Source organism: Cetorhinus maximus, chromosome 29, assembly GCF_964194155.1.
Source record: "Cetorhinus maximus chromosome 29, sCetMax3.hap1.1, whole genome shotgun sequence".
NCBI classification, from domain to species: domain Eukaryota; kingdom Metazoa; phylum Chordata; class Chondrichthyes; order Lamniformes; family Cetorhinidae; genus Cetorhinus; species Cetorhinus maximus.
Window position 1 is genome coordinate 17592483 of NC_135907.1, and position 26420 is coordinate 17618902.

General features: G+C 44.7%; 1 protein-coding gene across 1 annotated transcript; it reads left to right on the plus strand.

Moving 5' to 3' along the window:
• Nucleotides 1-279: 279 nt before the first annotated feature.
• On the plus strand, nt 280-26115 carry LOC144669324 (oxysterols receptor LXR-beta-like). The gene is made up of 10 exons (XM_078531684.1): nt 280-418; nt 2410-2499; nt 5175-5333; nt 7042-7311; nt 9080-9288; nt 10823-11002; nt 18622-18721; nt 21720-21833; nt 23807-23901; nt 25480-26115. Exons 2-10 carry the CDS (start codon nt 2460-2462, stop codon nt 25624-25626), a joined length of 1314 nt encoding a protein of 437 aa, XP_078387810.1. The 5' UTR covers nt 280-418; nt 2410-2459; the 3' UTR covers nt 25627-26115.
• Nucleotides 26116-26420: the final 305 nt, after the last annotated feature.

Below are 26420 nucleotides of genomic sequence, written 5' to 3' on the forward strand. Positions count from 1 at the left end.
CCTGCAGATTTCAAACTTGGAAGTAGAGAGTACATTTCCTGTGTTTGGTTATCATTGTAATTCTTCTGTGAGCTTTGTAAAGTTTATTTCCATGATTCTGAGATCTGTTTATAAGACTTCGCTTAAAGCCACCCCCTCCACTCATTTTTTTCCTACATGTTCGTTGTGGTTTGCAAGCTTCATTAAGGTGAGTTTGTTTCATCCGACTACCTTGTGTTGTTTCAGGGCAGGCAGCGAACACAGACTCTCCAACGTGACCTGAACTCAGGACCTCTCCTCTCGAGCACTTAAGAGAAAGGGAGAACAAGAGCGGGGAAAAGCCCACAAGATTTTGCGCGGCTGGACTGCGTGGAGCTGGAGCCATGTTCTGAAGCTGTGAGCGCTGGCAGCCCAGTGGTGGCAACGTGTGCTAATGCAGGTATGCTACATGGTTGTCCAGGCATTGAATATCGGTTGGTTTGGGGCAGGTCACTCTGTAACAGCCAGATTTCATGGTGTCAGCTGTGGCGCTCTCACCTCTGGGTCAGAGGCTGTGTGTTCAAGCCCGGCCCCGGAGAGATGACGCTCCAGTTCTGAAGTTTCCGTTTCTAAATTGAAAGAGGGGTTTCCTGTGTCTGAAACTATCATTGCAGTTTGCGGCTGGGAATGGGCACTTGGCATTAGCCAAGACTTGTATCCTGAGGTGGTGGGGAGAGGAAAGGGAAAGGGGCATAACTGCCTCTGCTGGTTTTCTATAGAACAGTTTTGATGGAGATTGTCCAAGAGCCTAGAGTTCTTTCTGAAAGGAGAGACATAGAAACATAGGACTTAGGAGCAGGGATAGGCCATTTGGCCCTTTGAGTGTGTTCTGCCATTCAATAAGATCGTGGCTGATCTGGTTGTGGCCTCAACTCCACTTTCCTGTCTGCCCCGCCATTACCCTTGACTCTCTTGCCTATCAAAAATCTGTCTCCTTGAATAAATTCAATGACCCAGCTCCACTGCTCCCTGGGGAAGAGAATTCCACATACTAAGGACCCCCTGAGAGAGAAAAAATTCTCTTCATTTCTGTCTTAAAAGGGAGACCTCTTATTCTTAAACTCTGTCCTCTAGTTCGAGTCTCCCTCACATGGAAATATCCTCCCAGTATCTACCCTGTCAAGTCCTCTCAGGATCTTAGATGTTCCAATAAGATCACCTCTTCTAAACTCCAATGGGTATAGACCCAACCTCTTCAACCTTTCATCATAGGATACGCCCTTTATCCAGAAATAAGTCGAGTGAACCTTCTCTATACTGCTTCTAATGCATTTATATATCTTTTTTTCAAATGAGGGGTACTCCAAATGTGGTCTCACCAAGGCCCTGTAGCTGTAGTAAAACTTTCCTGCTTTTATATTCCATTCCCCTTGCAATAAACACCAACATTCCATTTACCTTCCTAATCACTACCTGCATACGAGCTTTTTGTCATTCATGTACCAGGATACCCAGATCCCTCTGTACCACCCAGTTCTGCCATCTCTCTTCACCTCCTCTTGACAACTTGCTTTCATACCCATCTTGGTGTCATCAGAAAATTTAGCTACCATACGGTGTTGTCGAAGCTTCTTGTCTCGTACTCACCTGGACAAATGCGAGAATGCCACATTTTGAAGGAACACAACAATTTACACTGCAGGAGAAAAGGGTGCTGATTAGTTGGCAAGTTGATTCTGATTGTCTGAGGCATTGCCATGGAGGGAGCAGGAGGGAACTATTAAGTTCCCCAAGCTTCCGGTTAAATCAAAAAATGCACAAGGCTTGAACATTTGCAGAGAACGGGTCCCTGCGAATGAATGTATGTTGCTTCTAGCAAGCGCAAATGAGCCACATTATGAGCTCAACCGATTATCTTAAATTGGTTGTTAGTGTAGCTATTAACACACTCAGGATTGTTCAGCAGGCGCTGCGCAATCGCTTATTAGTGCAAGATGAAAAGCTTTGGCAAATGTCTCTCTTTTCAGCAATATTCAAGTTCTCTACTACCAAGCAACTGTTTGGATAGCCTAGTGTTCAGTCACTTCCACTCCTCTGCAGCAACAGTGGCTGACCGACATGCGTTGGCGCCCTGTAATAGAGTTCAGTTCTCCTGCTTCATTCAGGGTTTTCAGCTTCTGGCTGTTGTACACCAACAAGATTTGGAAGTGTGTGTTTTGGGGGGGGCACGGTTATTGAGTGCTGACGGAAATTCCAACCAGGTATGATACCCTCTAATGCTGAATAGCCTGTTGACTTAAGTGTCTAAATGCAGCTGTGAAAAATGACCACTGGGCAGTCGCACCATTGCTGCGAGTAGAAGCTGAAGCTGAGCAGTTCCAGGCAAGGAAGTGAAAGAATAAAATTAAAGATCAAACTGCACCATTAACGATTTGTACTTTTATTTCTTAGCTTCTCTCTGGGATTGTATTTTCACAATGCAGTGGCGCACGTGATGGAAAATGTCCTTCTCAGCTGTGAATGGCTTGGATGCTGGCCACGGTAGGCCCTTTTATAGAATTGTCCAGCACACATGGAGGTCATTCAGCCCGTCATGGCTGTGCTGGCTCTTGGAAAGACCTATCCAACCCACTCCCTGCTCTCTTTCCCTATAGCCTTGCAAGTTTTTCCTTTTCAACTATATACAGTAGATGTTGGTGTATAAGTCGACCTTGGAAGCCTCTAAAATATCCCTCCCAGAAACGAGGGTTGACTTGTATGGCAAGTGTAAAAGTGAACCGCCGGCATGGGTGTGGGTGGTCGCCATCATTGTCGTTCACCGCGTGTGGTCTGCTCTGTGTGGGCATGTCTTAAACTCCCACACCTATTCGCACAACAGCCCGTATCGCCTGTTTGATCCCTGCACCCAGTTATAAGGGATCGATAAGTAAAATATCCATTTGTGGGATGAAAAATTGAGGCTGACTATATTTGTGAGTATAGCATGTCATGGCTGAAAAGGGGGCCAAGTGATATGGTGAGTATCTGCAAAAACATGATTTTTGGGGCTGAAAACATGGGGTTTTCTTGTACACTGCGTCGACTTATGCGCTACAACCTATGGTATCCAATTCCCTGTTGAAAGTTGCTGCTGAATCTTTTTCCAGTGCTTTTTCAGGCAGTGCATTCCAGATCATCATAACTTATTGCATAAGGAAAAGTTCTCATCTTCCCTCTGGCACTTTTACCAATCATCTTAAATCTTGCCCTCTGGTTACTAATCTAATTGCCAATCAAAGCAGTTTCTCCTCATGTACTCTAACAAGACCCTTCATAATTTTGAACACCTCTGTTAAATCTTGCCCCAGCTTTCTCTGCTCAAAGGAGAACAACGCCAGCTTTTGTACTTGCTCCACATAACTGAGTCCCTGGTATCATCTGGTGAATCTCTTCTGCTCACTCCCCAAGGCTTTAGAAGAACTTGATCTATAAGCACTGTGACACACTGCGTCCGCAAAAACTTGGTTTAAAGTTGGTGGGTTTTGCAACCGCTTGATCACTAAAACAGAGTTACCTGGTCATGATCACATTTCTGCTTGTGGGACCTTGCTGTGTGCAAATTGGCTGCCATGTTCCCTTAATTACAAGTAACTGCACTTCAATTCTCTGTAAAGTGCTTTGGGACTTCCTGAGGTTTATAGAAATGCAAGGTCCTTCTTTCTTTGACCCGGCTACCGCTAACCCCAGTGAGCTGTAGGAGACACAACCTTAAAATAAAATTAGAGCTAGGTGTTCAGTGATGATGTCAGGAATAACTTTTTCACACAAAAGGCTGTGGAAATCTGGAACTTCGACTCCCCCAAAAAGCTGTTGAGTCTAGGGACCAGTTGAAAATGTCAAAATTGGGATTAATTGTTTTTTGTCAGGTGAGTATTAAGGGTTGCGGAACCAAGGTGGGTAGATGGAGTTGAGATACAGATTAATCACGATCTAATTAAATAGCTTATCCTGTTTAGGTTTGAGGGGCTGAATGGCCTACTCCTGTTCCTATGTTAGGTTAATCTGAATATTTCTGATGGGCTTAGAATGGGTTTGTGTTGGTGAGATGATAATGACTGCTGCAGGACCTTAATGGACTCCACATACCTTGGGAAGAGACGCAGCGCAGATTCACCAAAATGGTACAGGGACGCCGAGGGTTAAATTATGTGGACAGCTTGCGTAAAGGTGGCTTGCAGTCCCTCGAGTTTAGGAGATCGAAGGGCCATCCAATCAAGCTGCTTAAAATGTTTAAAGGGTCCATACGGAGAAACCATTTCCTCTGCTGGGGAAATCAAGATCAAGGGAACAGAATCTTAAAGTTTGAGCCAGGAGATTCAGGACCAAAGACAGGAGCAATTTAAACAGGAGTTTAAAGAGCAATCGAACTTTTGGTACTCCTTTCCTCCCAAAGGCTGTGGATGCTGGGGCCATGGAGCTATGAAGATTGATAGATGTTTGTGATGTAAGGGTATTAAGGGATCTGAAGCAAAGGGGAATAAATGGAGCTCAGGTATAGATCAGCCATGATCACTTTGAATGACAGCGTTCAAGGGCCCGAATGGCTTCCTCCTATTCCTTATGTTTATCTTTAGGAAAACTGTGAAGGAATTAGGGAGAGTGCAGAAAAGATTTATAAGAATGGTTCCAGGGATGGACAACTTCAGTTATGTAGCTAGATTGGAGAAATTGGGACTGTTTTGCTTGGAGGAGAGAATGTTGAGAGGAGGTTTGATCGAGGTTTTCAAAATCATGAGGGGTCTAGACGGGGTAAATTTGGAAAAACTGTTCCCACTGTGGAAGGGTCGAGAACAAGAGGGCCCAGATTTAAGGTGATTGGCAAAAGAAGCAATGGAGACATGAGGGAAACTTCTTCACGGGGCAAGTGGTTAGGATCTGGAATGCGCTGCCTGAGAGTGTTGGTGGAGGCAGATTCGTTCGAGGCGTTCGAGAGGGAATTGGAGTATTATCTGAAAAGAAAGAATGTGCAAGGTTACGGGAGAAGGCGAAGGAATGGCACTCGGTGAATTACTCATTGAGAGAGCTGGTGCAGACAGGATGGGTTGAACAGCCCCCCTGTAACAATTCTGTTCCTAAGGTTTTGTTTTCATAGAAATTGTAACAATATGAACATATCATTGTCAAGTTTTGTTGACATTGGTTAATTTTGAATTTTTTTTCACTCTCTCCATTTTCAGAAGATGACAGAAGTGTCACAGAACCTGTCACTGAGGACAGTGCCGACAGCGCCCAGCATCATGTGAAGGAAGAGGAGGTGGAGGAGGGTGGTGACTCTGTCTCCACTCTCCACAATGGTTCATTCTCCACCGACTCAGAATTCTCCCTAAGTATCTGTGGTAAGGTTTCATTTTAAGAAAAAGGAATTCAAAAACTTCAAAAAGATCCTTTGGAAAAGTTCACATGTTCTACCTTGACTGAACTGTGAGATGGGAAAGTACTTGAAGAGCACAGGAACTGGTATATAAGGTGTTTCTTTAGGAACAGGTGTATTTACTCAACTTTCACACAAGTAGTTTTGTGCACAGAGGTTAAATACATGTTATTCAGCTTTCAATCATTTTCTATCTGAATATTGCTGCAAAGAGAGGCATGTTGCTGAATCTTTTTGTCTTGCACTCATCAGGACAAATGCAAGAATGCCAAATTTTAAACGATCAAAACAACTTATGCTACAGGAGAAAAGGGCCAACCCCAAGCCTCGACAACATGTCTCTCAGCAAAATTCAATTTTCTATTCATCATCATAACCCTCGTATTTTACATGGAATTACATCAAAGTTTACAACACAGAAACAGGCCTTTTGGCCCAACAGATCTACATATGTAGGCTTCCTCCCACCTTATTTCATCTAACCCTATCAGCATGTCTATATTCGATCCCTTTCGCTCACATACTTATTAAGCGTCCCCTGAGATGTGTCTACGCTAATTGCCTCTATGTGGTAGTGTGTTCTACACTCTCACAGTAAAGTTCTTCATAATCTTCGCAGTTCCATCGGGGAGAACCACCAATTCTCATGATTTCTGGTCTCGTCTGAATAAATCTTCTTTCTTTTCTTCTCTGTGGGCTTAGCGCCTTCTCTAAAGCAACATGCCCAAAGACCGAACACAAGCAGACAGGCCGAACCAATCATTTGTCTATGTTCAGCATCACCTGTCTGCTTTATTTGTTTGTTTACATCCAATAGTGGCTGAGCAAATATTTCTTCCAATTAATTATCGGGAGGATTGAAACCATTGTTTTCGGCTGCCGCTCCAAACTCATTCCCTTGCTGCTGACTCCATCCCTTTCTCTGCAACAGTCTGAGATTAAGCCAGTCTATTTGCAACCTTAGTGTCACATATGATCCCAAGATGAGACTCTGACCTCATATTTGTGCCATCCCTAAGACTACCTATTTCTATCCCTGTAATATCGCTCAACTTTGCTCCTGTCCCAGCTCATCTCCTGCTGAAACCCTCATATATGCCTTCATTACCTATAGACTTGTCTATTCTAACGCACTCCTGGCTAGTCTCCCTCCCTAAATTTGAGGTCATCCAAAACTTTGCTCATGTCTTGATTTTAAAATTCTCATGCTTGTTTTCAAAACCCTCCATGGCCCCTGACCCTCCCTATCTCTGTAATCTCCTCCAGCTCTACAACCCGGTGAGATAATTGCTCTTCCCTAATTCTGTCTTCGTGTGCCTTGCCAAGTATGTGGCCGTACTTTCAGCTACCTAGGCCCTAAACTCTGGAATACCCTCTATACACCTCTCCACCTCTCTGCCTCCCTTTCCACCTTTAAGATGCTCCTTAAAACCTTGCTCTTTGACCGAGCGTTTGGTCGTTTGACCTAATATTTCCTTATGTGGTTTGGTATCACACTTGGTTTATAATACCCCTGCGAAACACCTTGAGATGTTTTGTTATGTTAAAGGTGATATACAAATATTCATTGTTGTTGTTCATTGTGTTTGTTGGCCTTGTTTATAAAAATCTAGCTGTATAGCAGACCTTTAATTCTGAGCAGTTATGCCTCATTGCCTTGCCCTTCCTTTCAGGGGATGAGCCGATGATAAAGCGCAAGAAGGGCCCGGCCCCAAAAATGCTGGGGAACGAGGTTTGCAGTGTCTGTGGGGACAAGGCGTCGGGTTTCCATTACAACGTGCTAAGCTGCGAAGGCTGTAAGGGCTTCTTCCGCCGCAGTGTCATCAAGAACGCGCAGTACACCTGCAAGAACAGCGGCAAGTGCGAGATGGACATGTACATGCGCAGGAAATGCCAGGAGTGCCGGCTGCGGAAATGCCGGGAGGCAGGAATGAGAGAACATTGTAAGCGAGTTTTAAGCAGTTTCCTTCCCTCTTAAATTATGGGATTTGGAGGGGGGGGGCGGTGAAGAGGGTAGAAAGTGTGGGCTGATGTTATTTAACAGTCCAATGCCCGAATTTATCTTTGGCTGTTCTGATCGAACAATGTGTGTGCCAGTCCAGGATACTGAATGCTCAGGACACTTTGATACTCAATGTGCTGTAACTGGTTGTGATGGTATTCGGAGAGCAAATCTAGGATTTGGAAATGGTTGCACTGTAGCTGTGGAGGCTGGTGAGGATGAGGATGGAGCAAGCCTCAGACTTGCGTCAGGCCATTGAGTTGTTGATGAGCTGGAGTTTGATGCAGGGTGGGGCTTGTGTGTCTTATAGAGAAAGTTAGAGAAATTGAGTTTTGAGGGTACAGGGGATGAATGGACACTGAAGAGCTGAGATAAGAGCGTAGGGCAGAGGGTGATGTTCTGGATTTGGGACATATGCAATCTTCTCAGCGGGTCAGGCGTGGAGCTTGAATCTCCACATGAGAGACTCTCATAATTTGAGCATGCTTATCTTGAAATTCTGCTTGAGCAAGCGGTTGAGAAAGGAGACGGGACAGGTTACCAGGCCACCAAGTTTGGGAGAGAGATGTATAGGATAGTTTCTGTTTTGTTAAACGGAAGAGATTGTTGGCTGACCAGTGTTAATTTGATCCCAAGCCAGTTGGTAAAGTATGAAACTAGGCACTTATACTTTTCTTGATAAGTTTATTTACAGAATGTAGCATTATATATGCCTGCTTCCCACCACATAACCCAATGTCCCAGCAGTCTCTCTTTATAAGTGCTCTAAGTACTTAATTAAACCTGTGTACCTTGACAATATAATTAATATGCCCTTAACAGCCTGGACTTCACTGTTACCGTGCCAGTCATGATAGAGTGGTAAAGTTGAGGTGGTCGCTTTTCTGAAATTGACCGTATGCCTGCAGATGTTGCTGTTCAGGAGAAACAAGGAGTTAAGGATCCTTGGCCCATGATGAAGATAGCCACACAGGCATATAGATGATGCCATTAGAGGTGGTAGGGGGTGGGGGTACTGACTGCATTGGCATAGGTAGGATTGGAGCCATAATTAGAGAAGTGCATGGAGATGGGTAAGAGATGGTACAGGAGGATGGATTGACTGCTTTGACAGGCATGGAGCAACCGAGGGAGTTGAGAAGGAATAGCCTGGCCCAAATACAATTACACGGGATACTGTTGATGGCTTTGACCAAGGCAGGCTTAGTGCTGAAGGTGGGATGGAAACCAGACTGAATGGGTTTGGAGAGAAGGGAATGAAGTGGGATGATGTGTCCGAAGACCTCGCAGAGGAAGCAGAGGTGAGTGACAGGGTAGGAGATAGAGAGGATGAAGAGGCTGGGATTTTCTTTTTAAATCGGGAGGTGATAATAGAAGTTTTGAAGACTTGTGGTTGCGTTACAATTCTTAAGGAAGAGGAGAAGTTGACGATCTGTACAAATTTTGGGTTGATGAGAGGTACTCAAGCGGTCAAGAACTGGATAGAGGGAAGAATAAATGGAAAAAGAGTGTAAGAAAAATTCTCTAATCAACCTGAATATTTATCCATTTTTATTTATTTATAGTGCAAACCTTATTTAAAACAAAACGCATGTCATTGTTGCAGACAGAGTAGATGATGAAGTAAATTACCTGAATGGAGAACTTGTGTCTCCCCACAATCAGCAACTGCTCTGCGACCCCAGAGTGATTAACTTGCTTGTCTCCAGGTGTCCTGTCGGAGGAGCAGATCCGCAACAAGAAGCAGAAGAAACGGGAGGATGACATGGCGCAGACGATGGTGGTGGCGGCAGAGGACTCGCCGGTGACGGTGGAAATAGCCAGGCTTACGGCGGAGCAGGAAGAGATGATCCAGCAGCTGGTGGCCGCACAGCAGCAGTGCAACAAGCGGTCATTCAGTGACCAGCCAAAAGTAACGGTGAGTTTACCGAAGCATGGTCCAGCACGGACACGTTCTCCCTGCCTTGTTCTTTTGTAGTGTTTAACCTTTTGATTTATTTCCTGTTATATTCTTTCCTCTCTCCGCTCCCCACTCCCACCCCCCCTCCCTGCCCCCAGATGTCCTGCAAGTACCGATTGCTGCTGGGGTACAACTCCTTCATGGGTGCCAGTCGTCCACCAGGCAGGAAGAAAGAAATTGTATTTATAGTGCCTTTGGGTCATCCCAAAGTGCTTCACAGCCGATGAAGTACTTTTTGAAGTGTAGTCACTGTTGTATTGTAGGAAATGTGGCGGCTAGTGTGTGTGCACTGAGCTCCGACCAATAGTAATGGGATAATGACCAGAATTATTTTGTTTAAAAATGTGATGTTGAGGGATAATTATCGGTCAGAACGCCCCGCTCTTCTTTGGAATAGTCCCATGGGACCTTTTACATCCATTTGAGAGGGCAGACAGACTCTCTCACTACAGCACTCAAGTGTTAGCCTAGGTTATATCTCTGCAGTGGGATTTGAGCTACAATCTTCTTAAGAGGCAGCTGAGCCACGCCTGGCTGTATAGGATAGTTTGCTTCTGGGGGTTTGAAGGAATACTTAACTGTTCACAAACAGTCACTTGGTAGTACAGAACTTGAATATTCCTGAACAGGGAGACGCGTTGCTGAAGCTTTTCATCATGCACTCAACAGAACAAATGCAAGAATGATAGACTTGGGTTGTTTTCGTTGGAGCAGAGAAGACTGAGGGGGCAACCTAATCGAGGTGTACAAGATTATGAGGGGCATGGAAAGGGTGGATAGGGAGCAGCTGTTCCCCTTAGTTGAAGGGTCAGCCACAAGGGGGTATAAGTTCAAGGTAAGGGGCAGGAGGTTTAGGGGGGATGTGAGGAAAAACTTTTTTACCCAGAGGGTGGTGACGGTCTGGAATGCACTGCTTGGGAGGGTGGTGGAGGCAGGTTGCCTCACATCCTTTAAAAAGTACCTGGATGAGCACTTGGCACGTCATAACATTCAAGGCTATGGGCCAAGTGCTGGTAAATGGGATTAGGTAGGTCAGGTGTTTCTCACGTGTCTGTGCAGACTCGATGGGCCGAAGGGCCTCTTCTGCACTGTGATTCTGTGAATGACAAATTTCAACTGATATTACCGGAGAAAAGGATGCCGATTGGTGGGCAAGTTGACTCTTAATGGCCGTAGTTGCCATGAGAAAGCAATGGGGAACTATCAACACCCCAGGCTCCCGGGTAATTCAAATTCAAGCGCAATGCTTGAACGTATCCCTCTTTTTATTTGCAGAGAACAGGTCCCTGTGTATGAATGTTTGTCACTTCTAGCAAGTATACATGAACCACGTTACCAGTTTGACTGATCATCTTAAATCGGTTGTTAGCCACGCTAACTTGCTATTTACAAAAGGGAGTTAGTTGATTGTTTATGACCGATTTAAAGGTCAGCGTCAAGAGTAATCTCCGAACGTTAATCGTGTTTCGTTTTTCATTTTCTTCGTTCTCAGCCCTGGCCACAGAGTAATGACCCCCATAACCGGGAGACACGACAGCAGCGCTTTGCCCACTTCACAGAGTTGGCGATCATCTCAGTACAAGAGATCGTCGACTTTGCCAAGCAGATCCCGGGCTTCCTTGATCTCTCGCGGGAGGACCAGATCGCACTTTTGAAGGCATCCACCATCGAGGTAAGACAGAGAGTTTTCACCAGCCATCTACTGGATAAAGTAGTGCAGTAAAATTTCTGTTATCCAGCACATATTAACCAGAATTTTCCCTTTTTTTTTTAAATTGGAGAGGTCAAACTCATTGATAATAGTTATTGGTGGCCCATCCTTGCTCTGGTCTCAGCATCTGCAGCACCATCTTCCCTCAGCGCCGTTGATTCGATTCACACGCTCCCCGCGCTTTGAGACCTCAACACCAGCGCGATCATCCTGGAGCTTTCTCGTTGGGTGAAAATGTGGGAGCCATCTTACATCTCAGTTAATCGTCATATTTGATTAAATGGCACCTCCCATTCCCGGAGCGTGCTGGTTAACAGAGATATCCCCGTACAAGTGTTCCAAAGGTCTTTTTCAAAACAGAGAGAAAGCCAGTCACCTTCTGCTGGGTATTCTGGCCTTATCCAAGCTGGAGTTGGGAGATTTACAAGCAGCTGCCAATCCACAGAAATCTGGCTTCTAATAAACCTCAGGGTGTACCTATTTTGACCACTTGCCCCTAAAAAGTAGCCATGGAGTGGCCTTAAAGGGACAGGCCAGATTTTAACAAAGTTCCATCTTAGTAGCCATCACTATGCTCTGGAGCCCAGGCTATCTGATCTCCCATGGCTCTGCTAATGTTATGACATAATTGGCTTGTTGGTCAGTCACAGTGAAAGTTTTGTTATCTCTTCAATCTCCTCCATTGAGAGCTCTGTGCTGCTTCATCTGGCCTCTTGAGCATCCCCAATTTTAAATTGTTCCACCATTGGTGGCCGTGCTATCAGCAGCCAAGGTCCCAAGCTCTGGGATTGTCTCCCTAAACCCCTCCGTCTTTCCCTCCTCCTTTAAGCTCCTTAAAACTCCCTCTCTGACCAAGCTTTTGTTCATCTGCCCTAATACCTCCTCAGGTGGCTCTGTCACATTTTAGCTTTATAAGTGCCTAGGGATGTTTTATTGCATTAAAGTTGCTATATAAATGCAGGTTGTTGCTGTTGGTTTATTGAGAACAGAGTTTCCTCTTTTAGCTAAATTATTTTCAGCTCTCCTCTAGTGAAGGCACTGAGATTTGAAGCCATAGGTGCCAAAGACCCAGTCCCTTGCTTAGGTGGATATTGAGGCACCAAAAACATGCACCTGTGGAACTGAATCACTTAGAGTCTGTGTCTTCAGGGGAGAAGAGGGGGAAAAGGATTTTAAAAACAAAATAACCTGACTTGTATACCACTACATGCTTGGAGAGGAAAAGTGATTGATGAGGCATGAGCTGAACTCCCGAGGTGAGGTGAGAGTGACTGTCCTTGATATCATGGCAGCATTTGACTGAGTGTGGCATCAAGGAGCCCTAGCAAAACTGGAGTCAATGGGAATCGAGGAGAAAACTCTAGACTGGTTGGAGTCATACCTAGCACAAATGAAGATCGTTGTGGTTGTTGGAGGTCAGTCATCTCAGTCCCAGGACATCACTGCAGGAGTTCCCCAGGATAGTGCCCTCAGCCCAACCATCTTCAGATGCTTCATTAATGACCTTCCTTCGATCATAAGGTCAGAATTGGGATGTTCACTGATGATTGCACAATGTTCAGCACCATTCATGACTCCTCAGATACTGAAGCAGTCCATGACCAAATGCAGCATGACCTGGACAATATCCAGGCTTGGGCTGACAAATGGCAAGTAACATTCGCGCCACATAAGTGTCAGGCAAAGACCATCCCCAACAAGAGAGAATCCAACCATCGGCCGTTGATGTTCAATGGCATTACCATCACTGAATCCGCCACTATCAATATCTTGGGGGTTACCATTGACCAGAAACTGAACTGGACTAGCCATATAAATACTGTGGCTACAAGAGCAGGTCAGAGGCTAGGAATCGTGTGACAAGTTACTCACCTCCTGACTCCCCAAAGCCTGTCCAACAACTACAAGGCACAAGTCAGGAGTGTGATGGAATACTCTCCATTTGCCTGGATGAGTGCAGCTCCCACAACACTCAAGAAGCTTGACAACGTCCAGAACAAAGCAGCCCTACTTGATTGACACCACATCTACAAACGTTCACATCCTCTGCCACCGATGCACAGTAGCAGAAGTGCAACTGATGCACAAGATGCACTGCAGGAATTCACCAAGGCTCCTTCAACTGCACCTTCCAAACCCACGACCACTACTATCCAGAGGGACAAGGGCAGCAGATACTTGGGAACACTACTACCTAGAAGTTCCCCTCCAAGTCACTCACCATCCTGACTTGGAAGCATATTGGCGTTTAAAGAACAAAGAAAAGTACAGCACAGGAACAGGCCCTTCGGCCCTCCAAGCCTGCGCCAATCATATTGCCCATCAACTAAAACATTGTGCACTTTCGGGGTCCGTATCCCTCTATCCCCATCCTATTCGTGTATTTGTCAAGCTGCCTCTTAAACACCACTATCGTACCTGCTTCCACCACCTCCTCTGGCAGTGAATTCCAGACACTCACTACCCTCTGCGTAAAAAACTTGCCCCGCACATCTCTTCGCTATAGTTTTCTCCTCTCACCTTAAATCTATGTCCCCTAGTAATTGACTCTTCCACCCTGGGAAAAAGCTTCTGACTGTCTACTCTGTCCATGCCACTCATAATTTTGTAAACTTCTATCAAGTCTCCCCTCAATCTCTGTCGCTCTAGTGAGAACAATCCGAGTTTCTCGAACCTCTCCTTATAGCTAATAACCTCCAGACCAGGCAGCATCCTGGTAAACCTCCTCTGCACCCTCTCCAACACCTCCATATCCTTCTGGTAATGTGGCGACCAGAATTACACACAAAATTCCAAGCATGGCCTAACCAAGGTTCTATACAGCTGCAGCATGACTTCCCAGTTTTTATACTCAATACCCCTGCCAATGAAGGCAAGCATGCCATCTGCCTTCCTGACTACCTTATCCACCTGCGTTGCCACTTTCAGTGACCTGTGGACCTGTACACCCAGATCCCTCTGCCCCTCTGTTCCTTCACTGTCGCTAGGTCAAAATTCTGGAACTCCCTTCCTAACAGCACTGTGGGTGTGCCTACACCACATGGACTGCAGTGGTCAAGAAGGCAGCTCACCACCACCTTCTCAAGGACAACTAGGGATGGGCAATAAATGCTCTCCCAGTCAGTGAACCTAAGTTCCACAGGTGCAGGGTTTTGGTGCCTCAACATCCTGTGCATAAATTTTTTAAAAAGAAAATAGAGAATGTGGAAACAGGGGTAGGCCATTCAGCCCATCTTGTCTGTTCCACCATTCAATCAGATCAAGACCGATCTGAACCTCGAACCCATTTACCCACATTTTCTCCATTTCCCTACATACCCTTACTCAATAAAAAAAGCTATCGATCTCAGTATTGAAAATTTCGATTGACCCCAGCGTCCATAGATTTTTAACTAAGAAAATAAGAAGTAGGAGCAGAAGTAGGCCATTTGGCCCCTCAAGCCTGCTGTGCCATTTACTAAGATCATGGCTGATTGTGGCTTTAAGTCTATTTTCCTGCCTGCTCCCCCATAACCATTGACAGGCCGAATGGTCTCCTATGATTCTATATCACTGAGTGTAAAATCTGCCACATGAACCAAAGCAAATGTGCAGACATGTTTAATGTTGACTCCCTTGTGGATCAAAAATCAGTCTAACTCATGACCCAGTCTCCACTGCTCACCGTGGAAGAGAATTCCAAAGGTTAATGACTCTCTGAGAGAAGAAATTCCTCCTCATCCCCATTTTAAGTGGGAGACCCCTTATTTTGAAACTGTGCCCCCGGTTCCAGATTCCCCCACTAGGGGAAACGCCCTCTCATCATCTACCCTGTCAAGCTCCCCTCAGAATTTAAGATGCTTCAGCGTTCCATGCTTTAGAAAGAAATTCAAGGCTTCCATTTGCTTTTTGTGGCTGTAACTACTTGTATCTTTACACCTTTTATCAATCTCTGTATCTGCACACCAAAGTCCCCTTGCTCCAGTACTGCACTAAAATCTGTGCTGTGCTGTTTAATGAATACATCCATTCCCTGTGTTTACTTCCAAATTATGCTGCACCGCGACTTTTATTTAAAAAAAGACCGCGTTGCCAATGAAATTATTTTCCAATCTGCCAAAAAAAAAACTGGAGAATTGCAAATGTCACGCCCCTGTTTAAAAATGGGGAGAGAGGTAAATCTGGCAAACGCAGGCCAGTCAGCCTCACAGTGGCTGGGGGTGGGGGTAGGGGCGGGGTGGGGGTGGGGTGGGGATCTTCTTTCAAGAAGAATTACAGAGTTTACAGATAACACGAGACTCAGAAATACAGTAACTACTATCTGGAATAAAAAGCTAACATGATCAACTTTAAGAATTCTTTGCCAGCCTGCCTAGTTTAACTGCGTCTTTAGTATCTGTACGTTTACATCGCGTGTACAACACAGAAATGGGCCATTCGGCCCAACTGATTTGTGCTGGCATTTATTCTCCATGCTTGTCTCCTCCCACCCCGCTTCAACTAACCCTATCAGCATATCCTTCTAGCCTTTTTTCCCTCATGCGTTTATCTAGCTTCCACTTGAATTTATCTATACTGTTGACCTTAACCACTCCTTTGTCCACATTCTTACAACTCTCAGTATACGTAAATTCAATAGGGAATTTAGGAGAAGCTTATCAGTGATTATCTTATATTTATGATCTCTAGTTTTGGACATCGCCCCAGATGTGGAAACACCTTCTCTACCTCTCTCTTTGTCAAATGCTTTCATGATAGTATATCCTCTCAGTTTTGATGCCATCCATGAGTTTTTAAAATTCTTTCTAGGGACGTGGGCATCGCTGGCTAGACCAGCATTTACTGGCCGTCCCTAGTTGCCCCTTGAGAAGGTGGTGGTGAGCTGCCTTCTTGAGCCGCTGCAGTCCGTGTGGTGTAGGTGCACCTACAGTGCTGTTAGGGAGGGAGTTCCAGGGTTTTGACCCAGCGACAGTGAAGAAACGACGATATGTTTCCTAGTCAGGATGGTGTGTGATTTGGAGAGGAACTTCCAGGTGATGATATTCCCATGTGTCTGCTGCCCTTGTCCATCTGGCTGGCAGAGGCCACGGGTTTGGAAGGTGCTGTCGAAGGAACCTTCTTGAGTTGCTGCAGTGCATCTTGTAGATTCTTATGTACACTGAGTTTTCTTCACTGAAGGACATCACTGAACTGTTTTTTAAAATGTGGTCACTTTAGCTGACTCCAGCTTTTTATTTCCAGATTTTTAAAAATCGAATTCAAATGTTCAATGTACCACGGGATTTGAACTTGCATTCTATGGCTTGTTAGTCCAGAAATATAGCCACAATGTTACTGTACCCCTTCAACATTAAACGTGTCTGCGCATTTGCTTTGGTTCATGTGGCAGATTTTACACTCAGTGATATAGAATCATAGGAGACCCTTCGGCCTGTCATGTCCTTGCTGGCTGGCTGGCTGCAAGGGCAACTCAACTAGTCCCACTCAATCACCCTGTCAATATTTTCCCACAGTTCAGTTCCTAACCACTTGCTGCTTAAAAATCTCTTTCCCCCCACCCCTCACCATGTCACCATAAGTTCTTCTTCAATTAAATCTTGACCCTTTTTGTCAATGGGAAAAGTTTTATTCCGACTGCGCTCTCATGATTTTGAACTTCTATATCAAATCCCCAAGCTGATCTAGTCCCTAAAAGCTAGTTTGCCGCCCCCCCCCCCCCCCACCTACTTGAAATATCTTAAATAGATACTGTCCCTCTTAAAGAGCTTATCTTGACCCGTAACACCTCCCAGTTAGCGAGGAAGTGGAGCGACTTTTTACAAAGATCCCAAATCCACATATTGAATGTCAAAGGGGAGACAGTGGCATTACCACTATGCCACTGGACTAGTCATCCAGCTGGTGGAATTTGAATTCAATTAATAAATCTTGAACATAAGGCTGGCCTCAGTAATGGTGACCATGACAACTACCATCGATTGTTATAAAAACCCATCTGGTTCATTAATCCCCTTCAGGGAAGGAAATTGGCCAGTCTTATCTGGACTGGCTTACATGTGACTCCAGACCCACAGCAATGCGGTTGACTCTTTACTGCCCTTTGAAATGGCCCTAGCAAACCACTCAGTGATTGGTAGTGGCCCTGAGACTATGCCCCTTTGTCAGGAAGGTACAATAATTCTAATAATGTTATTGGAATTTATTGTAAAATAGTGGTGTCTGTGACTTAATTGGATTAAAGGCAGCTGTTCTGAAGGCTTTGATGTAAACATGGGGGAAGTTTAGAATGTAAGGTGTAAAAGAACATTTGCATTTTTAAATAAACCAGACTAGCTTGTTTTCAAAGGAGGGGTGAAATGTGTCACCTAGCCAGGTGAAGTTCAGGAACAGTGTGTTTATTTTTCCTAAAGATGGGTACTATGCTAACTTTTTATGATCCGGAAGGTAAAGCCCAAAGACGTAGTGAAACAATAGGTATTTGCATTCAAAGGGGAAAATATGTATAAAGGAGTGAAGGCTGTGTGTAAGGGTAGGTATTTTAAGAACTAACAAGTGTGAAAAGCCTTCAGCACCTCTGCCTCAAGCTGAAGTTAAGAAAACCCACTTGAATTTGATTGGTTCAGGGTACCATGTTTCTTTGCCTGGGTCTTTTAAAATCTGTGTGTCTTATTGCTGCCTTAACGAAAGTATAACTGGAAGTTAAATTAATTAGGGGATTTAGAAGTTATTATAGTAGTAATTTGTAGATACATGCGTGTGTTTAAAAATCATTTTTCTTGTTAATGAATGTTTAATCTAGATTTGTAAAAACCTATAAGACTTGGTGGTCTTATTACTACTGAATTCAAGGCACGCATCTCAAAATTTATACAAATCGCAAAACAAGTTGTGTCAGTTGTTTCAAGTTTCCCTCTGGGATTTGAACAACTCAGCATTTACTGTGCCATAACACCTTGTTCTTGAGGATGATTATAACACAGAAAGGTTTGCATTTCTGTAGTGCATTTCACAATCTCAGGAGGCCTCAAAACGCCTGATAGTCAAAGAAGAACATTTGAGGTGTTTACATCAAAGCCTTCAGAACAGCTGCCTTTAATCCAATTAAGACACACACATACCATAGTACAATAAATTCCAAAAATCACAAACACAGTGTATGAAACAAGGCAGCCAATTCACAACAGCAGCGACCAGATAATCTGTTGTCCTGCATGGTGGTTGAGGGGTAAATATTGGCCAGGACACCAGGGAGAGCTTCCCTGCCCATCTTAGAAATTATGGCTTTGGGGTCTTTTTATGGCAGTTTAACATCAAACCCAAAAGTTAACACCTCCAACAGTGCCGCACTCCCTCAGCACTGCGCCAGGAGTATAGATTAGGGGCTGCAGTCAGGTTTTAGTGTGAATCCTGCGAAACAAATGGATTTTGATCCATTGTGTTGCCAGTGCTGTGTGGAGGCAGCTAAGGTGAGGCGAAGGGGGATAGGTGTCATCAGTCATACTTGCAGAAGTCAACCTCAAGCCAACACAGTCTGCATCTGTGAGACTCTGAAGCAAAGACCTAACTGGCGCTTGCTCTTTCACGAATGTGTTCCTTCCCAGATAATGTTGCTGGAGACAGCTCGGCGGTACAACCACGAGACCGAGTGCATCACCTTCCTCAAGGATTTCACATACAGCAAAGATGATTTTGCCCGGGCCGGTGAGTGAAGCCTGGTTTCTGTTACCTTTCCTGGTCCTTTGCCGCTATCTTATTTTCTTTCTTGTTTTTTTTCAGTGCCAATTTATCTTCCTTCCTCCCTTGAAGGAACTAAATCACAGCTTGCCGGACCAGCAAATCCCCTTCCAGTGCCTCAACAAAGTGGCCGTTCTTCAATACGTATGAGCTTATTTGACCACAGAAGCCATCATGTACTGTACCCATTCCAACCTCCACATGTTGAATTGTAGGCAGCCCTGCCCTGCCCCCACACCCCAACTGCTCAACTTATACCCCCCCACATTCGCTATTGCAGGCTGAGACTAGCGTGCTCGGCATAGATCAGGAATTGCATGAGGCTCTCCGGTCTGAATGTTTTTTTTCATTACCAGTTCATGGGATGTGGGTGTCGCTAGCTGGGCCGGCATTTATTACCCATCCCTAAAGGGCATTAGTGAACCAAACGGGTTTTTACAACAATCGGCAATGGTTTCATGGTCATCGTTAGACTTTTAATTCCAGATTTTTATTGAATTCAAATTCCACTATCTGCCGTGGTGGGATTCGAACCTCACTGGCTCTCTGGATTACCGGTCCAGTGACAATGCAGTTACGCCACCACTTGACTTTCTTACCAGTAGAGGGAGCCAGTTGTTTAAAATTGAATAAAAGAGGCAGATGCATCACAGTCTGAAAAGAAATTATGATCAGGGATGGGGCGACTTACTGCCAGAAGAGATTTCTACATTCTGTGTATTAATTCATGCCTGATCCCCTTTCTAGAATTGGAGAACCATTGGAGGAGCTGAGCAAAATATCTTTTTCATCCTGGTTTTTGGGGTTATCTGGTTTGAGGGTTGTAGCTCTTTTGCTGCCATGCATTACGCCACTATTAACCTCTTTTCACTCCTATCGTTTGTTTACTCTTGTGGATTGCGGTTCTATTTTCCACAGCCCTTGAGTCAGGAAGGGTTGGTTTTGTGCTGTGGATTTGTGTACAGGCAGGAGGTGGACCGAGAATATCCAAACTGAGTTCACGTTTACAGCCAAAACTGCAACCCATCACGCCAGCCAGCCTAGCTTTGAACCCAGTTTTGCTAAGCTGAAAGCCAGGCCATATACTTTTTTTTTTAAACAAGGTGATTCCACCCAAAATGGGCACAACAGGTGCAAAAGGTGGCGGGATTTTAAATGCAAATTATGTTCAGGTGCAGATACGATGGGCCGAATGGCCTCCTTCTGCACTGTAACAATTCCGTGATTGAGAGCAAATGGAGATTTCCACAATAACTTGCGTTAGTTTAAAAAAACATTGTGCTAACAGCCAGCCCCCTTCCACAGGACTGGCAATGTCCCTGGGGCGAGTTGATCAAAATTACGAGTTTCCACTAATTCCACTGGACGGACGGTAGCATAGTGCTAATATCACTGGACTAATAATCCAGAAGCCCACGCTAATGGTTCAAATCCTACCACAGCAGCTGGGGGAATTTAAATGTAATTAGTACATCTGGAGTAAAAAACTAGTCTCAGTAACGGTGACCATAGAACTATTGTCTTAAAAACCTGTCTGGTTCAGTAATGTGCTTTAGGGAAGGAAATCTGCTGTCCTTACCCAGTCTGGCCTACATGTGACTCCAGACCCACAGCAAGGTGGTTGACTCTTAACTGCCCCTCTGAAATGGCCCTAGCAAAGCCGCTCAGTTGTATCAAATTTCTACAGAAAAAAGCACTGTGGGTGTACCTACAGCACATGGACTGCAGCGGGTCAAGAAAGCGTTTCACCACCATCTTCTGAAGGGCAATTAGGGATGGGCAATAAATGCTGGTCTTGGCTCACATCCCAAAAATGAATTGTGCTCTTTTGTGAAGGCTCTAAACGTAAAGATGGATCTTTGGGACACAAGGGTGCTAGCATGTTTTAAAAACGTTTGAATGTAATTTTTTAATTTACAAGTAAGTTCCCTGTTAGTACTCCAATGTAACTAGCAAATGTACAGTACATCTTTTTAAAAGCCATTTTCAGTCATTTAAAATAGAGTTATTCACAGGTGGTGGATTGACGTTGTGATTAAAAATGCTTAATTTTTTGTCATAGACCTGTTTTCTTGTGTATTAATCGAAATTGCACAAGGTTCCTAAACATATCAAAGTTACTTTTGAAAGAGAATTGCATTTTAAAACACTGCTTGATTGCTTTGGTTCATGTGGCAGATTGAACACTCAAGTGATATAGAATCACAAGAGGCCCTTTGGCCCGTCATGTTGTCTCTTGCTGTCTCTTCTGCAAGAGCAACTCAGCTAATCCCACTCAATCACCCTGTCAATATTTTCCCTTCAAGTGCTTAACCAATTCCCTTTAAAGACCACAATTAAATCTACCTGCACCACACTCTCAGGCAGTGCAGTTGGGATCCTAACCATTCCCTGCTTCAAAAACACTTTCCCCATTGGTTCTTTTGCCATTCCACTTAAATCTCAATCCTTTTGCCAACAGGAGCAGTTTTTTTCCTCTCTCCCTGATCCGCACTCTTATGATTTTGAACCTCTCTGCCAATTCTCCTCTTCTCTTAAGGAGAACAACCCCAGCTTCTCCAATCTATCCGCACAAATGAAGTCCCTTATCCCTGGAATTGTTCTTGTAAAACCTTTCTGCGTCCTCTCTAAAGCCCCCGCATTCTTACTAAAGTGCGGTGCCCAGAATTGGACACAATACTCCAAATGGTGGCTGTTTTTGTAAATAAGTTTGAGTGGAAATATAAGGGGGAAAAAAAAAACCACTTCTTAAAACGAGCACAATTTTGGGTGCAGTTTGTGCCCAGAATGCCAATTGCGCCCAAAGTGGAAACCTGTCACCCCCCCCCCCCAGCTGTGTTTAACTCTTGAGCTGTTGCCAGCTTGCCGGGGTATTGATGCCACGAGGTTCAGAACTGGCAGAGCTCTGGCAAGTGAACATTCTCATGCTACCTTGGCATAACCTGTTGCTGTCTCTCTCACTCAGGGCTGCAGTTTGAATTCATTAACCCGATCTTCGAGTTTTCGAAGGGCATGAGGAAGCTGCAGTTGGACGATGCTGAGTATGCCCTGCTCATAGCCATCAACATCTTCTCAGCAGGTCTCTCTTCGTTTTTTGCTTAAGCTTTCGTGAAAGAAATGATTCTGTGCTCGCCGTGGATGCGAGGAACGAGGTGTCTTCCCGCGTAAGGCATGCCAGTGCCAGCGTCAAATACTTCATACCATCTACTGTGCAACCAGATGTCGAGAGGATGTTTCCCCCTGACTGGAGACTTTAGACTAGGGGTTATAGTCTCAGGATAAGAGGTCATCCCCTTAGGACTGAGATGAGGAGAAGTTTATTCACTCAAAGGGTTGTGAACCTTTGGAATTCTCAACACAAAGGCCTGTGGGTGTACAGTCGTTGAGTTTATTCGAGACGGAGATTGAAAGATTTTTGGACATAAAGGGAATCAAGGAATATGGGGATAGGGTGGGAAAGTGGAGATTTTTCAAATTTATCTGTTCACGGGATGTGGGTGTCACTGGCTGGGCCAGCATTTATTGCCCATCCCTAATTGCCCTTGAGAGGGTGGTGGTGAACTGTCTTCTTGAACCGCTGCAGTCCACATGGTGTAAGTACACCCACAGTGCTGTTAGGGAGGGGGTTCCAGGATTTTGACCCAATGACAGTGAAAGAACGGCGATATATTTCCAAGTCAGGATGGTGTGTGGTCCTTGGAGGGGAATTTGTAGTTGGTGGTGCTGAGGTTAACAGATCAGTTATGATCTTAATGAATAACGGAGCAGACTCGAGGGACCGAATGGCCTACTCCTGCTCCTATTTCTTATATTCCAATTAAAACTTGCTGTGATCTGCTCCGAATTGTCCCTCAGCCCCAACCTAAGTTGCGAATTCCTCACCGCACCAATTTTCGACTTCCCATACTGGCTAATTTTCAGTATGACTGCATAACCATAGTCAGTTTTATGCCATTCAGAAGGCAAATGGCATGTTGGTCTTTATTGCACAGGGATTGGAGTACAAGAATAAAGAAGTCTTGCCAAAATTGTACAGAGCTTTGGTGAGACCACATCTGGAATACTTTGTGCAGTTTTGGTCTCCCTATTTAAGGAAGGATATACTAGCATTGGAGGCACAGCGAAGATTCACTAAATTGTTCCCTGGGATGAGAGGCTGAGTAAACTGGTTCTATGTTCTTTGGAGTTTAGAGGAATGAGAGATGATCTGATTGAAACATGCAAGATTCTGAAGGGGCTTGACAGGATAAACACTCAGAGGTTGTTTCCCTGGGCTGGGGAATTAGAACACCGGGTGGGGTGTGGGGGTGGGGGGCACAGTCTCAGGATAAAGAGCCAATCATTTTGAACTGAGGTGAGGAGAAATTTCTTCACTCCAGAGAGTTGTTTTTGTCTTTGGAATTCTCTATTCCGGGGGTGGGGGGGAGGTGGAGGTTGTGGATGCTCCATCATTGAATATATTAAGGTGGGGATAAACAGATTTTTAGTGTCTCAGGGAATCAAGGGATATGGGGAGGGGGCAGGAAAGTGGATTCGAAGCTGAAGATCAGCCATGATCATATTGAACGGCGAAGCAGATTCAAGGGGCATACCCTGCCAGCCTACTGCTCCCGCTCCTGTTTCTTATGTCTTTATGTTCGTATGCTGTAGGAAGCAAATTACCTGCTCGTAAGACCCAGACCTTGGTGCTGAACTCACGGTTCATACATTGAGGAAAGGATGAACCCGGAGCCGGTCTCTTCCTCAATCCAGGTTTATTCACAAGGCCACGGAGCGCAGACGGAGACTCCCTCGTTCTTCCCCCTACACCCGGTGTAAACTGGGTTTTTAGACATTTGGAATAACCCCCTAATCTTTCCCCAGTTGGTAGCAGCTGCTGTCAATTGCAAACTAAAGCTTGCTCCACTTTGTAGTATAACTCCAGCATCCCACGCCTAAGAGAGGGTGAAACCTCGAATTTTTGTTATCGAGTTGATCCCGTTGCTTTCTATAAAAACAGGACAGAGCACTTTTATTTCCGTTCAGTTGACTTTGGAATTTTTGTCTTCACAGACCGCCCTAACGTTCAAGACCATGAGTTAGTCGAGAGGCTCCAGCAGCCGTATGTTGAGGCACTTCACTCGTACTTGCGCATCAAGAGACCAAAGGTAAGTTCGACAATACAGAAAGCAGAAGGACTTGCAAATTTGTATAGCGCCTTTCGCAGCCTCAGGGCCTCCCAAAACGCTTTACAGCCCAAGAAGGAACTTTGAAGTGTTGTCACAGTTTGTAAATGAAGGAGCTGTAGCCTGAGGCAAAGGAAGAGTCATAAACCTCATTGTATTTTTTTTAAAAAATGGATATGCAACTGCAGTACAGTATTTTACAGGGCAACGCCCCAAGAGAAAGTGGGATTAGGCTGGATAACTCGTTTTTGGTTAGCACAGATTCAGTGGGCCAAATGGCCTCCTCCTCTGCTAAATTTTCTACCGAGACATGGCAGCCAAATTGTGCACAGCAAGATCCTGCAAACAGCAGTGTGATAAATGAACAGGTAATCGGTTTTTGGTGTCGGGTTAGGGATAAATATTGGCCAGGACACCAGGGAGAACTCCCTTGCCCTTCTTCGAAAAAGCGCCACGTGATCATTTGAGGAGCCTCAGTTTTAAAGTTTCATCCGAAAGATGGCATCTCCCGACAGTGCAACCCTCTTTCCCCCATTACTGCCTCGATGTGGCGGCCGGGATCTTTGTTCTCAAGTCTCTGGAGTTGAACTTGAACCCATGACATTCTGACTCAGTGGCGGGAGTACTGAGTCAGGGTTGACATTATACATGTACTGATCCTGAGAGAGTGCTTGCTGCTGACACTCGGTGCTTGGAGTAAGAAAGTGCCCCATTTCCAACAGAAAAATCCCTCAACTTGATTCACACGATGTTCTCAACACAAAATTGGAGAGGGGGAATTATAGAAGAAAATGTGAAACTTTTGCTGACAAGTTTCAATTTTAAACTAGTATTTAATAGATGTATTTAAAATTATGTGGGGTTTTGTTTGTCTAGACAGAGAGGAGCTGTTTCCACTAGCAGAAGGGTCAGTAACCAGAGGACACAGATTTAGGATAATTGGCAAAAACCTCAGGGGATATGACGAGCAACGTATTTGATCAGTGAGTTGTGGTGGTCTGGAAAGTGCTGCCTGAAAAAGTGGTGGAAGAAGATTCAACAGTAACTTTAAAAAGGGAACTGGGTACATAATTTAGAAGTAAAAAAATTGCAGAGCTACGGGGAGAGTGCAAAGGAGTGAGACCAATTGGATTGTTCTTTCAAAGAGCCAGCATAGACATAATGGGCCAAATGGCCTCCTTCTGCACTGTAAGATTCTAAATGTTGTCAAATGCCCACGTAATAGAGTCGATTAGGAGAAATACTTACCACTGGCGGGTTGGTAACCAGAGGTCATAGATTTATGTTAATTGATGGAAGAACCAGAGCGGAGATGAAAAGTTTTCCCGCACAGTGAGTTGTAATGATCTTGAACGCGATGCCTGAAAGAGCAGATTCAATAGTAACGTTCAAGAGGGAATTGGATATAATATGGAAAAGGAAAAATTGACAGGGCTACAGGGAACGAGCAGGAGAATGGGACTAATTGGATTTCAAAGAGCTAGCACAGATGCAATGGGCTGAATGGCCTTCTCTCCGTGCTGGATAATTCAATAAGTGGTACTCCTTTCTGTTTTACAGGATCACCTGATGTTCCCTCGCATGTTGATGAAGCTGGTCAGTCTTCGAACCTTGAGCAGTGTCCACTCGGAGCAGGTCTTTGCCCTCAGGCTTCAGGACAAGAAGCTGCCGCCCTTGCTCTCCGAAATATGGGACGTTCACGAGTGAACGAGGGAAAAGCCGTAAGCAGGAGAGGAGCGGGGCGGAGTAGACTTTTTTTTTCTTTTTTTAAAAAAAAAACTGAAAGGAGGATGAGGGGGGGAAAAAAATCTGCCCGGTTTTTTTTTAAAAACTAAAAACTCAAAGGAGAAAAAGGTCGAAGAGGGCCTGACCAACGTGTGAGAGAGGGACGGATTTTAAAAAAGAGACGGATATCGAACTTTTCGTGGGTATGGGACTTGGATGTCTGGAAGTTGAGGAGACGTCCGTTGCTGCACTTAGTGAACTGAGCTCCAATGAGAGACTTAAGCCTCCACTTGTTCCTGATGCGGTGGTTTTGTTACCGCAGCTCATCCTTGTTTATTGTTTAACATGCATTGTTTACCGACCCAAAAAAAAAGATTTTAACAGTGATTTTTTTTCTTCTGCAGGGTTTTTGTTTTGCCCACTAATATATGAAGTTCAATGATTTCCCCCCCCCGCCCCCCCAATGAGCAAGTTTTCAAAAAGAGATCAAATTCAATCTGGTATTGGAAAGTGGTTCTTGCAGAGACTATAGATGTGCGTCTGTGTGTTCAGCTGAGAGTTTTAGTCACGTTTCACATGAAGGGAGTTGGATCTTGCTGCTGAATGGGACAACATTATGCGGAGAAGAAACCCGTTTAATTTTATAACAAACATAAGCACTACATCCCATCGCTAGTTATCCTGATCTCTGAAGTAATGAATTGTCGGTCATTAATGTGACTTAGTGAGGTTTCTCATAATTACCTTGTAATCCACTGTCGGTTGCGTCACTGGGG